We start from the raw sequence: 22,498 nt of genomic DNA, 5'->3' as shown, positions 1-22,498 counted from the left end.
ACAATCCGGACATCTGAGTCCTAATACGAGCTCTGTTAGGAATTCGTTTTGTGGATGTTAGAGAAATAACTTCTTGAGCCTCAGTTTATCCATCAATCAAATGGGAATGCTGACACCAGCCTTGCCCTCGTCCTAGAACTTTCATGAAAGTCAAATGATACAACTAATCTAAACAAATGCACTATAAAAATAAAAGCTCTGAACCAATATTAGGCTTGCAGACGAGACTGGACGTGTCCAGACGTATGAACTAGAACAGGTTTGCCCTGCATCAGGCAGGCTGCGGCAGGGTGGGACTCCAGCTGCCAGTCAGATGGACTGCCGGACAAGGACCCTGCTATCATCAGAGAAGCGGGTTCCTCAGGGAGGGATCTGGCTGGGCAACCCTGGATGTGTGTGCCCAGCGAGGCGCATGCACAGAGATAGAAAGCAGGGAGGGTGCAAGTACCGAGAGAGGGGGCACAGTGACCCAAAGCTGGACCAGCCCCTGATTCTGCACACACCTGGGGTCTGTTCCTATGCTGTGCCACAGATACTTACATGCCCGTTATAATAACCTATGCATTCTTTTTGCAACCAGAGTCCTCCAAATACAAAGCAAAAAACCCCTGGTGTCCCCCTGCTACTGCCAGTATGTTTCAGTTCAGTCTTTAGTAACAACGATCAGGTGCAAAAGTCCTGGGGTCAAATGGGTTTCCCAGGCGGTCCCTGAAACCTGACACTGTTCTAGGGCAAGCTGCAGATCTAGAAGAACCCCCACAGAAACTAACTTCACAAAACAGGTATATCCGAGCCACTGCTGCTATGACACGTAATAACTTTCATATACTGAACACCTGCTGCTGCTGCTAAGTCGCTTCAGTCGTGTCCGACTCTGTGCGACCCCATAGAAGGCAGCCCACCAGGCTCCCCCATCCCTGGGATTCTCCAGGCAAGAACACTGGAGTGGGTTGCCGTTTCCTCCTCCAATGCATGAAAGTGAAAAGTGAAAGTGAAGTCACTCAGTCGTGTCTGACTCTTAGCGACCCCATGGACTGCAGCCCACCAGGCCCCTCCGTCCATGGGATTTTCCAGGCAAGAGGACTGGAGTGGGGTGCCATTGCCTTCTCCAGAATACCTACTCTAAGCCTACTATATGCCAGGCACAGTGTAGGGCTCCTTTATGTTTCATCTTGACCACAAGATATTCCTTGTTACCCCCATGTAGACAGCTAGAGTGGCTTGAAAGGAGAGCTGGATTTTGTCCAGAGCCCAAATCCATGTTATCAGCATGTCCCGTTCCTAACTTTCAGCTCCCTCCCTGCCTGCATCCTCCCAGCCCAAATCCCCAACTCTTTCTGGGAGGAAGGACGACGTCTGAAAAGGGAACTGGAGCAATGAGGCAGAGACACCCCCACTCAAGAATGGGGAAACGCTTCTCTGTTCAGGCTTCCAGGACAGACTCCCTCAGCCCAGAAGCCTCCAGGCTGCTTGTTTGTGGTTCAGTGCCAATTACTCCTTGGTTAAAACTGTAGCCCTTAATTCTTGCATGTCCTCTGACATTCCTGCCTGGACACTGAAACAGGAGCTGCCGGGAGCAGCAGCAAATTTTATCCCAGAATGGAACAATGCAGACCCTGGACACAGGGTGTGGCTTCAGGGACGTCAGCTTCAGCCACGAACCATGCCCTGGACAGCTGTCCATCCACCAGGGCCCCCGCCCACCCAGAGAAGGGGTTCTCACAAGGGCCCCCATGTGCTGGTGCTGTCATTCAGGAGGCTCCCCGGTTGCAGAGGCCAGGCTAAGGGGGGTGCGGGCCACAAACACAGCTGTTCCCCAGTTTTTCAAATGAGGTGAACAGCCGGGACAATATGCAGGGCTAACACCGGCTCACTACATCTGCTGGAGAAAGAGGAACAAGAGCTTCCCCAAAGTCAGCCTCCCGGCCAAGAACAGGCTTGCAGTCTGGCTCTGTGGCCCACTATGGGGAGGAGGATGGAGCTGTCCCTCAGAAGATTCCAGAGCCAGAAACTTCTCTCATCAAAGAGAAGGGGCAGGAGGCAAGAAATTCCCCCCACCCCGCCCCGGAGCCAGGGAGCCAGGCACTCACCGTCTCTGCCTCATTCAGCCTCCTTCCTGGAACGCCAGAGGGGGCTCCCTTCCCAGCTGCAGAGGCAAGGAAAACTCCAGCGTCCCAAACTGCACAGAAGTCAATCAACCTGTCACAAAGCAAACACAAAGAAGAACCCCAGGGTCACTCGAGGAAAGAAAGAGAAAAGGCTTTGTGCTTTGTAGCTTGTTCATTCACTGGGAAATTACATCTTTGTCTACACCCGTTTGCACAGTTTCACATAGCATAAGAACATCTTTGTTCACAGAAATTCAAAGCACTCTGCAAGAAATGGGAGAGATTCTGCAAGGTGCCTAAGCGTGCTGGACTCTGGGGAAGGAAGGTCGTCTCTCTCTCTCTCCATAAGATCATTATTGTGACCTGACACCATAATCAAATTGCAGAATCCTTAGTCACCTAAAGGAGGGAAACCATATCTCAAAAGAATTTCTCCTACACCCAAGGGAGAATTTACCCAATAATTATTTCATTAATTTTCTTACTTAAGTATTATGTTTTTCTCCTCCATCTACAGATAATCAAACCGAGTTCATCATAAATAAATTGTACATTAAAAGGAGACCTGATTTTGGTGGTAGGAGACATGGGTTTTAGGTCCTAGCTTTTTTTATTATTTAGGGTGGGGTCACAGAGAGACTGAGCGACGTGTGGCTAATTTTCCTCATCTGTAAAATGGGGAGAAGGTACAGGACAGTGCATCAGATCACCAGGCCATTAGCTGACATTTCAAATGTTCTGGTCCCAGGTCTGATCCTTTGGGGCAATCATTTAGCCCTTCTCAGTACAGATAACATACCTCAGTCATTTGCTTTAACACTAACGTGTGTCTGTAGGAAATGGTAACATCCGCCTGTGTGGAGGGGAATGTGGCAATCTCTATCAAAATAAGTGTGCATTTCCTTTTTGGCCCAGCAGTCTCAGTTCTAGGAATCTTTTCAAAATACATCCTGTATGATGCCCATGTTGTGACCTTGAGGATTACTGTTAAGTGAAAAAAACCATGGTAGGAAAAAGTGTGTTTAATATGCTATCATTTAAGAAAGGGAGAACAAATGCATATATATATATTCTGAAAAGACAAGAAAAAGATAAAGCATAAAATAAAATTTCAAGTATCTATAGGGAAAGGGAAGAATAATGTGGAGGGAACAGGGACACTGAATACATCTTGTTTTGCGGATTTGCTCTGAAACATGTCAGTATTTGACATAATAATAAGGCACTATATTTTTTAAAGACATTCCTAAAATGAAAGTGTAGCAAATGAGTCTATGTGTCTAGTTGGTTGGTACAGCTACACATAGAGAAACTCAAATATGGCAGTTTGGCTGTATATCATTAGAGGGATACACCTTAATAAAAAGAACTGCCCCATCCCTCATCACCCCACCCAATACCCTAAATTGTTTTCCGTAATCATATTATTGATGAAGATATGGTGTTTTAATTGTTGTCATTCTGAGACTTTTGTATGTATATTGTGGGATAAACCAAATGAGTAATAATATTTATATTACTGAAAAATAAGAGTTTCTTGTTGAAAGAAGAATTAAATGTAAGCTTGATGAGATCAAGTTTAAATCTTGTAGTCCTGAGTGTGAACTGGGAGTATCAGGATGAACTCCATGTTTTACCTACATCCACACACACACACACACACACACACACACACACACTTCCTAGCCAGGCCTAGAAACAAGGATGGTCCTAAAAGGAATGAGTATGCCCAGAATCAGATCATGAACGCTATGCACCATCCCCTAAAGGAATCAGGCTTTCTTGGAGGAAGGTCTGATACAGCAAATATGTAAGTTGAGTCTAGAACATCTTGTCACATCAGAAAAGCAAACATTTCTAGAGTTACACCAAAAAGATTCAGAAGCTACCCAGCCTAGGATGTCCCTGGTTAAGTTGAGAATTAAAACAAAACCATGGCTATAATAGGTTGAAACATAACAAATGTGTTTAAATCTTACAAATCCCCAAGAAGATTCTTTAAAACCCCAGATAACCCATGAGTCACCTTTTAGGGATGCTAGGAACATAGTTCATCATTTTAAAATCTGGTCACTAAAGCAAAAGGGGGAGGAGTGGGTAGCATCATTGCTGAGACAAGGCTGGCCTTGTACTAATCGTTGTTGAAGAGAGTGATGGATACATCAGGTCCATTATAGTACTCTCTCCTGGTTGTAAAACATTTTCAGAATAAAGGTAAACTTTAAATGATAGAACAGGTTGAGAAATGAGAAATCTTAGAATGCTAATTCTTGAAACTTTAGAACCATAATTTAATCCTAACAACAATGCTATATGGTAGCCAAGGATACAGACATTATTATCCCCACTTTGCACTGCAAGAAATAAGTGTAAACAATTCTTTGAGCCAGGATTCAAATGCACACATTCTTATTCCAAAGTTCACTATTTAACAGTTGCTTCTTTAATATTCTCATCTTTTATAACTGCATTAATAAAATTTTCATTGCCTACATGAGGTTAATGGGAGCTACCACGAGAAAAGTCCTTGGAAAACAAATCTTTGTATATATATCTTTCTGTCACTTGAAAATTGAGGACCAGATTTGTCCTATGTAGTTGTTGTGAGGATCCAGTGGGAACTGTGATTTGAAGATGGACAGATATCAAGAGAGATAAACAGAGAACCCTTAAAGATGACTGAGATTACAATTACCCTAATGCCTTTACCATCACTCACAGGACGTGAGGGTTAAATGAGAAATGAGGCTTTGAACTCAGGATATAGACTCTCCAGCTGACCCAGGAATAGGATGGTCCTCGATACCTGATGCTCTGGAGACGATCAGGGATCAAAAAGACACCTGACCCCCTGCAGACTGCAAAAAAAGTGGCTTGGAGTCACAGGTGGGTGGGGTCCCTGGTCAGGCTGCTGGGCATCTTGGGCACTGCCTCCAGATTCCAGAAGGCCAGACACCTGCTGGGTTCCCTGAATGAGGCTCGGGCTGGAGGGAGTGCGGTGGGCAGTGGAACATGGCTTTCTAGGGACAAGAAGGCAGAGCATGTCAGACACGGGGGGACTGCCTGGGGCTGCTCACCAGCTCCAAACTGCTCTCTCTTGGCATCTGTAATCCTAGTGTCTGCCTGGAGAGGACTCACAGGTCTCTTCTCAGCAAATGTGTATTCCCAGATTGTCCTTCCCTCTCCCACAGAAGAACAGTGTGTCTCTAGCACTTTTTACCTTGGAATTTCATGATACTATAAGCGTCTATTTCTGGAGAAGTACAAAGTCAGGCTCCTCCTGGATCCTGGTTCCCGTGTCCCAAAGAAGGCAGAGCGCCGATGTTTCTGAACTGTGGTGCTGGAGAAGACTCTTGAGAGTCCCTTGGACAGCAAGGAGATCAAACGAGTCCACCCTAAAGGACATCAGTCCTGAATGTCCACTGGAAGGACTGATGCTGAAGCTGAAGCTCCAGTACTTTGGCCACCTGATGCGAAGAGAACTGACTCATTGGAAAAGACCCTGATGCTGGGAAAGACTGAAGGCGGGAGGTGAAGGGGGCTACAGAGGATGAGACAGTTGGATGGCCTCATCGACTCAATGAACATGAGTTTGAACAAACTCCAGGAGATAGTGAGGGAGAGGGAAGCCTGGTGTGCTGCAGTCCGTGGGGTCGCAAAGAATCAGACACAACTGAGCGACCGAACAATTCCCTGAGATATTTAGTCTGAGCTCAGAGAACAAGGACTTTCTCTGTCTCTTGCTTGAGGTTCTTTCTTAAACATTTAAAAAGCTACTTTGTACTCTGAACAGGTAATCTTTTCACATGATATAAAACCCCAAAGTTACAAGGGTTCACAGTAAAAGTAGAGCGTATATAAGGAAACTTCCTTCCCGAGACCGTCTGCAGGCTCCCAGTCCTACTGAGAACCTCACCCCGCCAGCTTCTTCTAACAGTGTTTTGTATATCCTCCCATAGACTTTCTATGTATACATAGATACACTGTAAAAATCATAGCATACTATACATATTTTCTTCAAACTTGTCTTTTTCAGTGAAAATCTTAGGTATCTTTCAATATTTGTTCATATGAAACTGCCTTATTACAGCTGTATATAGAAGCTGTATAGACACTTGGAATGTTTGTAATCACTGAACGTGGAAAATTGCTGTGATACATTATTTTTGGATAAATATGATTCTCTTATTTGTAAGATTTAGGATAAATTCTCAGATGCAAAATTCCTAGGCCAAAGGTAATGTGGCTAAATTGTTCTCCATGAAAGTTTGCACAACTTAAACTCCCACGAGCAATTTATAAAAGTTCTTGTTTCCCATTTCCTCTCCAACATGCTATGTTATTATTATTTTTAACCTTTGACCATCACATGCCCACAAACTGGCATCCCTTTGTGGTTCTTTTATTATAAGTGAGGTTGAACAATTTTATTTTCTTTGAATTACTGTATTCTTTGCCCATTTCTCTACTGGATAGTTGGTTTATTCTTGTCAGTTTGAAGGAACACTTTATACTTTTTTTCTTAGAACATAGATTTTTAAAATTCAAAATTATATGGAGTTTACTTGTACAGAAAGATTTTTTAAAAATTAAAGATTCCTTTCTTATAATTTCCATATTAATGGTTATCTAATACCATATTAGTATGTTAAATTTACTATAACATTTTCAGCCAGTAGCCTGTTTATGTATATCTGTTTTTTTAACTTCTACAGTGTTGTGTTGATCTCTGTCATACAGCAACGTGAATCAGCCATAATTATACATCTCCGCTTCCTCCCTCCCCTCCCCGGCCCATTCCTGCAGGTCATCCCAGAGCACCAGGCTCGGCTCTGTCTGCTACACAGCAACTTCTCACCAGCTGTCCGCCTTACACCTGATGGCGCATATATGCGGACACTACTTTCTCCTTTCGTCCCCTTCTCTTCCTCCCCCACTGTGTCCACGAGCCCACTCTCTACACCTGCATCTCCGTTCCTTCCCTGCAAATAGGTTAGTCAATACAATTTTTCTAGATTCCATATATGTGTGCTAATATATTTGTTTTTCTCTTTCTGACTGACTTCACTCTGTCCACCTCACTAGAACTGACTCAGATTTGTTCTTTTTTATGGTTCATATTCCATTGTATAAAAATACCACATCTTTATCCATCCGTCTGTCACGGGACATCTAGGTTGCTTCCCTGTCCTGGCTATTGTAAACAGTGCTGCTGTGAACACTGGGGTACATGTCTTTTTCAATTTATGCTTTTCTCAGGGTATAGGCCCAGTAGTGGGGTTACTGGGTCATATGGTAGATTTATTTCTACTTTTTTTTTTCTTTAAGAAATCTCCATACTGTTCTCCGTAAGGGCTGTATCAGTTTACATTCCCACCAACAGTATGGGAGGATTCCCTTTTCTCCACATCCACTCCAGCACTGATCGGTCACAGATTTTTTGATGATGGCCATTCTGAATGGTGGAGGTGATACCTCACTGTAGTTTTGATTTGCATTTCTCTAATAAGGAAAGCTATGACCAACTAGATAGCATATTAAAAAGCAGAGACATTACTTTGCCAACAAAGGTCAGTCTACTTCAAGGCTATGGTTTTCCCAGTGGTCATGTATGGATGTGAGAGTTGGACTCTAAAGAAATCTGAGCCCTGAAGAATTGATGCTTTTGAACTCTGGTGTTGGAGAAGACTCTTGAGAGTCCCTTGGACTGCAGGGAGATCCAACCAGCCCAGGAGATAAGTCCTGGGTGTTCATTGGAAGGACTGATGTTGAAGCTGAAACTCCAATACTTTGGCCACCTGATGTGAAGAGTTGACTCATTGGAAAAGACCCTGATGCTGGGAGGGACTGGGGGCAGGAGGAGAAGGGGACAACAGAGGATGAGATGGCTGGATGGCATCACCGCCTCGATGGACATGAGTATGGGTAAACTCCAGGAGTTGGTGATGGACAGGGAGGCCTGGCATGCTGCGATTCATGGGGTCGCAAAGAGTTGGATACGACTGAGCGACTGAACTGAACTGAACTGAACTGAATTCATAATAACCCCACAGATGGAAACAACCCCAGTATTTTTTTTTCTTCCCTTGGCTATCTATTTTACATATATATTTTTGGGCTCCAAAATCACTGCAGATGGTGATTGCAGCCATGAAATTAAAAGACGCTTACCCCTTGGAAGAAAAGTTATGACCAACCTAGATAGCATATGCAAAAACAGAGACATTACTTTGCCAAATAAGGTCCGTCTAGTCAAGGCTATGGTTTTTCCTGTGGTCATGCATGGATGTGAGAGTTGGACTGTGAAGAAGGCTGAGCGCCGAAGAATTGATGCTTTTGAACTGTGGTATTGGAGAAGACTCTTGAGAGTCCCTTGGACTGCAAGGAGATCCAACCAGTCCATTCTGAAGGCGATCAGCCCTGGGATTTCTTTGGAAGGAATGATGCTAAAGCTGAAACTCCAGTACTTTGGCCACCTCGTGCGAAGAGTTATCTCATTGGAAAAGACTCTGATGCTGGGAGGGATTGGGGGCAGGAGGAGAAGGGACGACAGAGGATGAGATGGCTGGATGGCATCACTGACTCGATGGACGTGAGTCTGAGTGAACTCCAGGAGCTGGTGATGGACAGGGAGGCCTGGCGTGCTGCAATTCATGGGGTCGCAAAGAGTCGGACACGACTGAGCGACTGAACTGAACTGAATGTAATCCCAGTATCTTTTAAAGGATGAAAGGTTAAACAAACAGCAGTATGTCCACATCATAGAGCACTACCCAGGAATAAAAAAGAAATAATTATTGAAACATGCAATAACTTGGACAAATCTCCACTAAATTATGCTGAGTGAAAAAAGTCAACCCAAATGGTTAAATATTGTGTAATTCCACTCATATAACATTTTGGAAATGACAAAAATTATAGAAACAGAACAGATTACTGGCTGCCATGGGTTAAGAAAGGGGGTTTGTGATAGGAAAAGATGGGTGTGTCTACAAAAGGTTAACAAGAGAGATCTCTGTACTGACAGAAATGTTTTTATCTTGACAGCACATTGTCAGTATCATAGTGTGATATTATACTACAGTTTTGCAAGGTGTTACTACTGAGGGAAACTGGGAAAAGCACAGGGCTTCCCAGGAGGCCCAACGGTAAAGAATCCGCCTGCCAATACAGCAGACACAGGAGACATGGGTTTGATCCCTGGGCCAGGAAGATCCCCTGGAGAAGGAAATGGCAACCCATTCAAGGATTCTTGCCGAGAGAATTCCACGGACAGAAGAGCCTGGCAGGCTTCAGTTCAAAGGACTGTAAACAGTCGGACATAACTGAGCACACACCATCAAAGCATATAAAGGATCTCTCTGTATTATTTTCTTTGACTGCATAGGAACCTATAATTGTCTCAAATAAAAAATATAATTAAAGTAGTTTTTAGTTGATTCTCTTCGTATTTCACATAATAATATCATCTGTAAATAATTATAATGTTATTTTCTCCTTTCCAATTTTTATGCCTCATTTCCTTCTTTTGGCAGATTCAACTTAATGTCGGGCATTGGAAAAACAAATTGGGAAGAAAAATCTGCTACCACATAAAGTAATGCAAACTGGATAGAAATATCTTTTTAACATATTTCCATTATGTGCTAGCACAGATTACAGACTTTTGACATTATTTTTAAAAACTAAAACATTTTCCCAGATGTATTTAAAAGCTCATCTGCACAGTAAGGGGAGGAATAACCAGGAAAGGCTAGAGGGGCCTGCACGGCCACTAAGAGAGACACTTCTAGGAGAAGCCGCAGACTTGGAGAAAATGTCTGAAAGACAAATCCGGTAAAGGGCTGGCTGCAGGACACACAATGAATTCTCAGCTAAATAAGAAGCCGATAAACAACCCATGAAAAATAAGCAAAAGATCTCAATAGATCTTCAGCAAAGGAGATACTTTTGGCAAATAAGCACTCAAAAAGATATTCAGCACTACTTGTCATTAGGGAAGTGCAAATTAAAACCACAATGAGATACCACAAGACACTATTATATACCTGTTACAAGAATAGCTCAAAAACCCCCAAATGAAAACCTCACAATACCATGTGCTGGTGAGGATATGAGGCCACTGGAACTTACATACATAGAAATAGTACATCTACGTTGGAAAACCACTTGGCAGATTCTTAAAGGTGAAACATATAGTTACTATATGACTCAGTAATTCCACTCCTGGGTATTTACCCAAGAGAAATGAATATATATTTCTACAGGAAAACCTCAGTTCAGTTCAGTCGCTCAGTCGTGTCCGACTCTTTGCGATCCCATGAATCGCAGCACGCCAGGCCTCCCTGTCCATCACCAACTCCCGGAGTTCACTCAGATTCACGTCCATCGAGTCCGTGATGCCATCCAGCCATCTCATCCTCTATCCTCCCCTTCTCCTCCTGCCCCTAATCCCTCCCAGCATCAAAGTCTTTTCCAATGAGTCAACTCTTCGCATGAGGTGGCCAAACTACTGGAGCTTCAGCTTCAGCATCATTCCTTCCAAAGAAATCCCAGGGCTGATCTCCTTCAGAATGGACTGGTTGGATCTCCTTGCAGTCCAAGGGACTCTCAAGAGTCTTCTCCAACACCACAGTTCAAAAGCATCAATTCTTCGGCGCTCAGCTTTCTTCACAGTCCAACTCTCACATCCATACATGACCACAGGAAAAACCATAGCCTTGACTAGACGGACCTTAGTTGGCAAAGTAATGTCTCTGCTTTTGCATATGCTATCTAGGTTGGTCATAACTTTTCTTCCAAGGGGTAAGCGTCTTTTAATTTCATGGCTGCAGTCACCATCTGCAGTGATTTTGGAGCCACCCCCCCCAAATAAAGTCTGACACTGTTTCCACTGTTTCCCCATCTATTTCCCATGGAGTGATGGGACCAGATGCCATGATCTTCGTTTTCTGAATGTTGAGCTTTAGGCCAACTTTTTCACTCTCCTCTTTCACTTTCATCAAGAGGCTTTTTAGTTCCTCTTCACTTTCTGCCATAAGGGTGGTGTCATCTGCATATCTGAGGTTATTGATATTTCTCCCGACAATCTTGATTCCAGCTTGTGTTTCTTCCAGTCCAGCGTTTCTCATGATGTACTTGGCATAGATGTTAAATAAGCAGGGTGACAATACACAGCCTTGACGTACTCCTTTTCCTATTTGGAACCAGTCTGTTGTTCCATGTCCAGTTCTAACTATTGCTTCCTGACCTGCATACAGATTTCTCAAGAGGCAGGTCAGGTGGTCTGGTATTCCCATCTCTTTCAGAATTTTCCACAGTTTATTGTGATCCACAAAAACCTACACATGAATATTCATAGCAAGTTTGTTCATAATTGCCAAAAGCTAGAAATAAGCCAAATATCTGTCAACAGGTGAGCGGATGAATGAACTGTGTATGTAATACAATGGAAAACTCCTTATCAATAAAGAAAGAGATCTACTGATATAAGCATTTTGCCTTTTCAAACTGTTCATACTGTTCATGGGCTTCTCAAGGCAAGGATACTGAAGTGGTTTGCCATTCCCTTTTCCAGTGGACCACATTCTGTCAGACCTCTCCACCATGACCTGCCCATCTTGGATTGCCCCCCAGGCGTAGCTTAGTTTCATTAAGTTAGACAAGGCTGTGGTCCTAGTGTGATTAGATTGACTAGTTTTCTGATATAAGCATCTGAATGCAGAATTTCAAAGAATAGCAAGAAGAGATAAGAAAGCCTTCTTCAGGGATCAATGCAAAGAAACAGAGGAAAAGAAGAAAATGGGAAAGACTAGAGATCTCTTCAAGAAAATTAGAGATACCAAGGGAACATTTCATGCAAAGATGGGCTCATAAAGGACAGAAATGATACGGACCTAACAGAAGCAGAAGATATTAAGAAGAGGTGGCAAGAATACACAGAAGATATGTACAAAAAAGATCATTACGACCCGGATAATCACGATGGTGTGATCACTCAGCTAGAGCTAGACATCCTGGAATATGAAGTCAAGTGGGCCTTAGAAAGCATCACTACGAACAAAGCTAGTGGAAGTGATGGAATTCCAGTGGAGCTATTTCAAATCCTGAAAGATGATGCTATGAAAGGGCTGCACTCAATATGCCAGCAAATTTGGAAAACTCAGCAGTGGCCACAGGACTGGAAAAGGTCAGGTTTCATTCCAATCCCAAAGAAAGGCAATGCCAAAGAATGATCAAACTACCACACAATTGCACACATTTCACATGCTAGTAAAGTAATGCTCAAAATTCTCCAAGCCAGGCTTCAGCAATACGTGAACTGTTAACTTCCTGATGCTCAAGCTGGTTTTACAAAAGGCAGAGGAAGCAGAGATCAAATTGCCAACATCCGCTGGATCATGGAAAAAGCAAGAGAGTTCCAGAAAAACATCTATTTCTGCTTTACTGACTATGCCAAGGCCCTTGACTGTGTGGATCACAATAAACTGGAAAATTGTTCAAGAGATGGGAATACCAGACCACCTGACCTGCCTCTTGAGAAACCTACATGCAGGTCAGGAAGCGACAGTTAGAACTGGACATGGAACAACAGACTGGTTCCAAATAGGAAAAGGAGTACGTCAAGGCTGTATATTGTCACCCTGCTTATTTAATTTCTATGCAGAGTACATCATGAGAAATGCTGGGCTGGATGAAGCACAAGCTGGAATCAAGATTGCCGGGAGAAATATCAATAACCTCAGATATGCAGATGACACCATCCTTATGGCAGAAAGTGAAGAGGAACTAAAAAGCCTCTTGATGAAAGTGAAAGAGGAGAGTGAAAAAGTTGGTTTAAAGCTCAACATTCAGAAAACGAAGATAATGGCATCTGGTCCCATCACTTCATGGCAAATAGATGGGGAAACAGTGGAAACGGTGTCAAAGTTTATTTTGGGGGGCTCCAAAATCACTGCAGATGGTAATTGCAGCCATGAAATTAAAAGACGGTTACCCCTTGGAAGAAAAGTTATGACCAACCTAGATAGCATATTGAAAAGCAGAGACATTACTTTGCCAACTAAGGTCCGTCTAGTCAAGGCTATGGTTTTTCCTGTGGTCATGTATGGATGTGAGAGTTGGACTGTGAAGAAGGCTAAGCACCAAAGAATTGATGCTTTTGAACTGTGGTGTTGGAGAAGACTCCTGAGAGTCCCTTGGACTGCAAGGAGATCCAACCAGTCCATTCTGAAGGAGATCAGCCCTGGGATTTCTTTGGAAGGAATGATGCTGAAGCTGAAACTCCAGTACTTTGGCCACCTCATGTGAAGAGTTGACTCATTGGAAAAGACTCTGATGCTGGGAGGGATTGGGGGCAGGAGGAGAAGCGGACGACAGAGGATGAGATGGCTGGATGGCATCACGGACTCGGTGGACGTGAGTCTGATTGAACTTCAGGAGCTGGTGATGGACAGGGAGGCCTGGCGTGCTGCAATTCATGGGGTCGCAAAGAGTCGGACACGACTGAGCGACTGAACTGAACTGAAATAAGCAGCAAATTAGAGGCATCTCCAATGCAGTTAGGTAAAAGCAGCCTGTTTCATATGATTTCGTTTATATGACATTTTAAGAAATGCGTACTCCAGGTACATAGTACAGGTCAGTGGTTACCAGAAGCTGGGATTGCGGGAAGAAGATTAACCAAAAGTGGGTATATAAGAACTTTTATGGAATGATGGGAATGCTCTGTATTTTGATTATGGTGATTGTCACCTAACTGTATGTATCTGCAAAATTTATAGGACTGAACACCTAACAAAAGTGGATTTTATTCTGAGGTATATCTCCATTGACTGAACTTGGAAGAAAAACCTTTAAGGTATATGAAAGGCAGATTAAAACCTGAGGGAAGATATTGGATATACAGATCTGACAAAGGATTGCTGCTAAGCCGCTTCAGTCGTGTCCGACTCTGTGCGACCCCATAGACGGCAGCCCACCAGGCTCCCCCGTCCCTGGGATTCTCCAGGCAGGAACACTGGAGTGGGTTGCCATTTCCTTCTCCAATGCAGGAAAGTGAAAAGTGAAAGTGAAGTCGCTCAGTCGTGTCCAACTCTTCGCGACCCCATGGACTGCAGCCCACCAGGCTCCTCCGTTCATGGGATTTTCCAGGCAAGAGTACTGGAGTGGGCTGCCATTGCCGTCTCTGACAAAGGATTACTCTCAGGAATATATAAGAAGTTCCGTAAGTAGATAAGAGGATAACTAGTCCAACAGAAATACAGGAAGGAGACAAGAATGCATATGGTTAATAACCATAGTATTGGTAATTGGGAAATGCAAATCAGGACCAATTTACAAACTCATTCAATTGGCAAAAATCGGATGATATCAACTGCTGTAAGCGGCTGAAAATATACAAAGTGTCTTATACATTGCTAAGGGTACAATCACTTCAGAAAAAGTTTAACATCACCCCCTGAAGATGAACATTCACAATGATTTAGCAAATTTACTCCTTGATATAGATCCATAAGAAACTCTTGCATATGTAGAACTATGTCTCTGGCAGCACTGTTCACTACAGGAGGAACCTAGAAATGCCCCAAAAGTTCATCAACAAAGAATGGAAAATTAAATTGTCTTAGACTCAAACAGTGAAATACACAAAGCAGAAAAAATAAGTGAATTAGAGTGCTATGCAATAAAGTGATATAATAAAGAGGAAATAAAAGAAAATTTTAGTCAAAATAATGGATTCAAAATAATGATTACTACAACTCAACAACAAAACACACGCAATTAAAACATGGGCAAAGGACTTGAAGAGACGTTTCTGCAAAGAAGATACATAAATGACCAACAAGCATATGAAAAGATGTTCAATAGGGAAATGCAAATCAAAACCACAATGGGAAATCATCACATACCCATTAGGATGGCTGCTATCTAAACCAAACAGAAAATAACAGGTGTTGCCAAGGATGTGGAGAAACTGGAACCCTCCTCCATTGCTGGGGGGAGTATAGTGCAGCCTTTACAGAAAGCAGCAGGATGGTTCCTCAAAAAATTAAAAATAGAATTACTATATAATCCAGTAATTCCATTCTCAGTTCAGTTCAGTCGCTCAGTCGAGTCCGACTTTGCAACCTCATGAATCGCAGCACGCCAGGCCTCCCTGTCCATCACCAACTCCCAGAGTTCACTCACTCACGTCCATCGAGTCGGTGACGCCATCCAGCCATCTCATCCTCTGTCGTCCGCTTCTCCTCCTGCCCCCAATCCCTCCCAGCATCAGAGTCTTTTCCAATGAGTCAACTCTTCGTATGAGGTGGCCAAAGTACTGGAGTGTCAGCTTTAGCATCATTCCTTCCAAAGAAATCCCAGGACTGATTTCCTTTAGAATGGACTGGTTAGATCTCCTTGCAGTCCAAGGGACTCTCAAGAGTCTTCTCCAATACCACAGTTCAAAAGCATCAATTCTTTGGTGCTCAGCTTTCTTCATAGTCCAACTCTCACATCCATACATGACCTGGGTACATATAAAAAGGAATGGAGGGACTTCCCTGGTGGTCTAGTGGTTAAAACTCCATGCTTCCACTACACGAGGTGTGGGTTTGATCCCTGGTTGGGGAACTAAGATCCCGTGTGCTGTGTAGTGCAGTCAAAAAATTATTTAAATTTTTTAAATTAAGAAAAAATAATGTAGCATTATTCAAGATAGCCAAAACGTGTAAGTAACTCAAGTATTCATCAACAGATGAAAGGATAATCAAAATGTGGTATAAACATACAATGGAATATTCTCTAGCCTTCAAAAGGAAGGAAATTCTATCACGTGCTACAACACGGATAAACTTTGAGGATACTATGTAAATTAAAATGTCAGTCACAAAAGGACAAATACTGTATGGTTCCACTTATATGTGATACCTAGAGTAGTCAGATCTCATGAAGACAGAAAGTAGAATGATGGTTGCCAAGGGGAGGAGGAACAAGGAGCTGTTCTTTAATGGGTACAGAGTTTAAGTCTTGCAAGATGAAAACAGTTCTGAAGATGAGTTGCACAACCATACAAATGTGCTAAACACTATAGAGGCGCACACTTTAAAAATGGGTCAAATGGTCAATTTTGTGTCACGCATATTTTACTACAATTAAAAAGAAAGAGAATGATTACTTCTGGTAGTGGGAGAGGTAGCAAGAACAGCTTAGTTGTGATGGGACCATAAGACTAGATATGTGCTAGTTCTCAAAGTCTCATATTTTGTTGTATGTGGTGGATTTGCAGGTACTGACAATATTGTTATCACTGCAGATGGTGGCTGCAGCCATGAAATTAAAAGTCGCTTACTCCTTGGAAGAAAAGTTATGACCAACCTAGATAGCATATTCAAAAGCAGAGACATTAATTTGCCGACTAAGGTCCGTCTAGTCAAGGCTATGGTTTTTCCTATGGTCATGTATGGATGTGAGAGTTGGACTGTGAAGAAGGCTGAGCGCCAAAGAACTGATGCTTTTGAACTGTGGTGTTGGAGAAGACTCTTGAGAGTCCCTTGGACGGCAAGGAGGTCCAAACAGTGCATTCTGAAGAAGATCAGCCCTGGGATTTCTTTGGAAGGAATGATGCTAAAGCTGAAACTCCAGTACTTTGGCCACCTCATGCGAAGAGCTGACTCATTGGAAAAGACTTTGATGCTGGGAGGGATTGGGGGCAGGAGGAGAAGGGGACAACAGAGGATGAGATGGCTGGATGGCATCACTGACTTGATGGATGTGAGTCTGAGTGAACTCCGGGAGTTGGTGATGGACAGGGAGGCCTGGCGTGCTGCGATTCATGGGGTCGCAAAGAGTTGGACACCACTGAGCGACTGAACTGAACTGAACAATATTGTTATAAATAAATAAGTAAACGGATTAGGAAGGGAAAAAAAGTAAGAAGGAAGGGGGAAAGAAGGGAGAGATAAGGAGGGAGGGAGAGAAGGAATAAAAGAAAGAGAAACAGCAGGGCATGCTGGGACCCATGAGGAGAATGAGTCATAAGGCAAGGATCATGATTAATCCAATGCTGTGTTCCTGAGGTCCTCCCCTAAAAATATTCAGTGGGTCAAAGGAATCCTAGATTATCTAAAATGAAAGGGATCTCAGAAACCATTAACTGAATTCCATCGTTCAAGGTGATGAGAAAAGTGACGCAGAAATAGATGAGAGATGTGAATGATGCTCAGAGAAGTCCAGTGATTTCTCTAAAGTCACACAGATGCCCACATTCTAATCCTTCCTCAGCCACGTTTGCTAAAACAGACAGTAGCAATGAAGAACAGACGTTAAAGCAAATTAAGAACAGCAAATTAAACAGAAAACTAAGAACAGACGTCCATTCTTACAAACAACCAGCCCTTTTAATTCTTACAACATTCCTATAAGGAAGGAATTATTATTCAGATTTTACACATGAGAAATTTGAAGCCTAACGATGTTAAAAAGAAAAAAAACTTGCCTAAGGTTTCTCAGCTGGTGAGAGGCAGAGTCAACACTCAAATCCAGGTTGGTGGGTGTCTTCAGAACCCACACTCCTTTGATGCCACTCAGAAGCCTGGTTCACAGCAACAGGGCAACATTCCTACTGCTACTTTGTGAATGGCCCTCAAGTTCACTTAAAAGTTCTCTTTGTAATTTTTAAAGTTTATTTATTAATTATTGAATTTTATGGCTTCACAGAATTTTGCTGTTTTCTGTCAAACCTCAATATGAATCAGCCTTAGGTATACATATGTCCCCTCCCTTTTGAACCTCCCTCCCATCTCCCTCCCATCCCACCCCTGTAGATTGATACAGAGCCCCTGTTTGAGTTTCCTGAGCCATACAGCAAATTCCCATTGGCTATCTATTTCACATATGGTAATGTAACTTTCCATGTTACTCTCTCCACACATCTCACCCTCTCCTCCCCTCTCCCCATGTCCATAAGCCTATTCTCTATGTCAGTTTCTCCACTGTTGTCCTATAAATAAATTCTTCAGTTCCATTTTTCTAGAATATACACGTTAGAATAAGGTATTTATCTTTCTCTTTCAGACTCACTTCACTCTGTATAATAGGCTCTAGATTCATCCACCTCTTTAGAACTTACTCAAATGCGTTCTTTTTTATGGCTGAGTAATATTCCAATGTGTATATAACTTCTTTATCCATTCATCTGTCTATGGACTTCTAGGCTGCTTCCACGTTCTCAGTTCAGTTCAGTCACTCAGTCGTGTTCGACTCTTTGTGACCCCATGAATCGCAGCACGCCAGGCCTCCCTGTCCATCACCAACTCCCGGAGTTCACTCAGACTCACGTCCATTGAGTCAGTGATGCCATCTAGCCATCTCATCCTCTGTCGTCCCCTTCTCCTCCTGCCCCAATCCCTCCCAGCATCAGAGTCTTTTCCAATGAGTCAACTCTTCGCATGAGGTGGCCAAACTACTGGAGCTTCAGCTTTAGCATCATTCCTTCCAAAGAAATCCCAGGACTGATCTCCTTCAGAATGGACTGGTTGGATCTCCTTGCAGTCCAAGGGACTCTCAGGAGTCTTCTCCAACACCACAGTTCAAAAGCATCAATTCTTCGGCCCTCAGCCTTCTTCACAGTCCAACTCTCACATCCATACATGACCACAGGAAAAGCCATAGCCTTGACTAGACGGACCTTAGTCGGCAAATTAATGTCTGCTTTTGCATATGCTATCTAGGTTGGTCATAACTTTTCTTCCAAGGAGTAAGCGTCTTTTAATTTCATGGCTGCAATCACCATCTGCAGTGATTTTGGAGCCCCCTCAAAATAAAATCTGACACTGTTTCCACTGTTTCCTCATCTATTTCCCATGAAGTGATGGGACCGGATGCCATGATCTTTGTTTTCTGAATGTTGAGCTTTAAGCCAACTTTTTCACTCTCCACTTTCACTTTCATCAAGAGGCTTTTTAGTTCCTCTTCACTTTCTGCCATAAGGGTGGTGTCATCTGCATATCTGAGGTTATTGATATTTCTCCCGGCAATCTTGATTCCAGCTTGTGTTTCTTCCAGTCCAGCGTTTCTCATGATGTACTCTGCATAGAAGTTAAATAAGCAGGGTGACAATATACAGCCTTGATGTACTTTTTTTTCTATTTGGAACCAGTCTGTTGTTGGCTGTTGTAAATAGTGTTGCAATGAACCATGGGATACATCTGTCTCTTTCAGTTTTGGTCTCCTCAGGGTATATGCCTAGGAGTGCGATTGCTGGGTCTTATGCAGTTTTATTTCTAGTTTTTTAAGGACTCTCTATACCATCTTCCATGGTGGCTCAGATGGTAAAGCATCTGTCTACAATGCAGGTGACCTGGGTTCGATCCCTGGGTCTGGAAGTTCCCTGGAGAAGGAAAAGGCAACCCGCTCCAGTACTCCTGCCGAGAAAATCCCATGGACGGAGGAGCCTGGTGTCCACGGGGTCTCAAAGAGTCTGACACAACTGCGCGACTTCACTTTCACATACTTACATTCCCACCAACAGTGCAAGAGCATTCGCTTTTCTCTACACCCTCTCCAGCATTTATTGTTTGTAGATTTTTGACGATGGCCATTCTGACCGGTGTGAGGTGATATCTCATTGTATTTTTGATAATGAGTGATGTTGAGAATCTTTTCATGTGTTTGTTAGCCATCTGTATGTCTTCTTTGGAGAAATGTCTGTTTAGGTCTTTTCCCCACTTTTTGATTGGGTTGTTTGTTTTTCTGGTATTGAGTTGTATGCTGCTGCTAAGTCGCTTTAGTCGTGTCTGACTCTGTGTGACCCCATAGACGGCAGCCCACCAGGCTCCCCCGTCCCTGGGATTCTCCAGGCAAGAACACTGGAGTGGGCTGCCATTTCCTTCTCCAAAGCATGAAAGTGAAAAGTGAAAGTGAAGTTGCTCAGTCGTGTCCGACTCTCAGCGACCCCATGGCCTGCAGCCCACCCGGCTCCTCCGTCCATGGGATTTTCCAGGCAAGAGGACTGGAGTGGGTGCCACTGCCTTCTCCGTGAGTTGCATGAGCTGCTTGTATGTTTTGGAAATTAGTCCTTTGTCAGTTGTTTCATTTGCTATTAATTTCTCACATTCTGAGGGTTGTCTTTTCACCTTGCTTTCTCTTTGTAATTATATCAGAAAATTGTTACTGTGATTGTATCAGAAAATTGTTTCCCTAAGGGGGAAAAGGGTATAACTATAATTAGTTTATATATTCCATATGTCTTGGTTTTAAAATACACCATGAATGAGAGGCAAATTTGTAAAGGCAACATGAACTGGCCAGAGAACAGACACGATGTCACAGCAAGCCCTATTCCTGTGACTGGGACTTAGGAAGAAAGGCTCCAAGGAAAGACAGGCTCTCACTTCAGATGGAAGAGCCTGGGAAAGTTCACAAACTGACAGGAGCGGGTGAAGACAGCACTCTACAAGACCTGAGCCATCATTAGGGGTGGGGAACGCCCTACATCTTTAGAGCATGCTTTGACTCCCAACTAGACCTCAGCAACATCCTCCACTGAATAAGCTAACAAGTGAAAATGAGGATCTGACACTGTTCACAAGAGGCAACAATATCACACCCATCCCAGCCACATGCACGTGGGGGAAGGACTTACAAACCAAGATTACGCCCTGGTGGTGGTGGTTTAGTCGCTAGGTCACGTCCTACTCTTGCAACCCCACGGACTGTAGCCCACCAGGCTCCTCCGTCCATGGGATTCCCCAGGGAAGAACACTGGAGTGGGATGCTATTTCCTTCTAAAAAGACTACCCCCTAATTAGGACCAAAGAGGAGGAGCGTGGGACACAAGGCAATTGCAATCACTTCTATTTCCACTTTTTTCCCCTGTAGATGCAACCAAGTAAATATTAAAACAACAACAACAGCAACACTGGCAAAATATAGATTCAAAACCCGAAAGGGTGATACCATCAAGGTGTTGCATTCAATATGTTAGTAAATCTGGGAGACCCAGCAGTGGCCACAAAACTGGAAAAGGTCAGTCCTCATCCCAGTCCCCAAGAAGGACAGTGCTAAAGAATGTGCTAGCCACTGGACAGTTGCTCCCATCTCCCACGCTAGGAAGGTCACGCTTAAAATCCTGCATGCTAGGCTTCAGCATTATGCGAACCAAGACATTCCAGATGCCCAGGCTGGGTTTTGCAAAGGAAGAGGAACCAGAGATCAAATTGCCAACATTCGCTGGATCATGGAGAAAGCAAGGGAATTCCAGAGAAACATCTACCTCTGTTTCATCGGTTACGCTGTGTGTGTGTTAGTCGCTCAGTTGTGCCCGACTCTTTGCGACCCCATGGACTGTAGCCCACCAGGCTCCTCTGTCCATTGGGATTTTCCAGACAAGAACACTGGAGTGGGCTGCCATTTCCTTTTCTATGTGTGGACCATAACAAACTGTGGAACAAACTCTTAGAGAGGTGGGAATACCAGACCATCTTACCTGTCTCCTGAGAAACCTGTATGAGGGTCAAGAAGCAACAGTTAGAACCCTGTATGGAACAACTGATTAGTTCCAGACTGAGAAAGTAGTGTAACAGGGCTGTCTACTCTCACCCTGTTTGTTTAACCTATACGCTGAGCACATCATGAGAAATGCCAGGCTGGGCGAGTTACAAGCTGGGATCAAGATAGGAGGGAGAAACATCAACAACCTCAGATATGTGGACGATACGACTCTAATGGCAGAAAGCCAAGAGGAACTAAAAAGCTTCTTGGGGAGGGTAAAGGAGGAGAGTGAAAGAGCCGACTTAAAACTATTAAAAAAAACTAAGATCAGGGTGTCCGGGCCCATTACTGCACGGCAAACAGAAGGGAAAAGGTGGAAGCAGTGACAGATTTCCTCTTCTGGGGCTCTGAAGTCGTTGCGGACGGTGATCCCGGCCATGACAAGACGGTTGCTCCTTGGCAGGAAAGCTACGACAAACCTAGAGGGTGTGTCGAAAAGCAGAGACATTACTCTGCCGACAAAGGTCTGCATAGTCGAAGCTATGGTCTTCCTGGTGGTCATGAACGGTTGTGAGAGCTGGATTGTAAAGAAGGCAGAATGCCAAAGAATCTATAACTGTGGTGCTGGAGAAGACTCTGGAAAATCCCTTAGATAGCAAGATCAAACCAGTCAATCTTAAGGGAAATCAACCCTGAATACTCGTTGAAAGGACTGATGCTGAAACTGAAGCTCCAATATTTTGGTCATCTGATACAAACAGCCGACTCACTGGAAAAGTCCCTGATGCTTTAAAAGATTGAGGGCAGAAGGAGAAGAGGGCATCAGAGGATGAGATGGCTGGATGGCATCACCGATGCAATGGACATGAACTTGGGGGCAAACTTCAGGAGATGGTGAGGGACAGGGAGGCCTG

The 22,498-nt window shown here is 43.6% G+C and overlaps 1 protein-coding gene across 3 annotated transcripts in view; it reads right to left on the bottom strand.

The window, feature by feature from the left end:
• Positions 1–22,498, bottom strand: part of NFASC (neurofascin) — a 197,777-nt gene that overhangs the window by 92,961 nt on the left and 82,318 nt on the right. For all 3 annotated transcript variants that reach the window (XM_069544498.1, XM_069544496.1, XM_069544497.1), the window contains exon 2: positions 2,091–2,199. In XM_069544498.1, the coding sequence (XP_069400599.1) occupies positions 2,091–2,199 (109 nt within the window). The remainder of the gene's footprint in view (positions 1–2,090; positions 2,200–22,498) is intronic.

This window comes from Ovis canadensis, chromosome 12, assembly GCF_042477335.2.
Source record: "Ovis canadensis isolate MfBH-ARS-UI-01 breed Bighorn chromosome 12, ARS-UI_OviCan_v2, whole genome shotgun sequence".
Classification (NCBI taxonomy): Eukaryota; Metazoa; Chordata; class Mammalia; order Artiodactyla; family Bovidae; genus Ovis; species Ovis canadensis.
The sequence above is the reverse complement of the archived record's forward strand: the minus strand, read 5'-3'. Positions and strand labels throughout refer to the sequence as shown.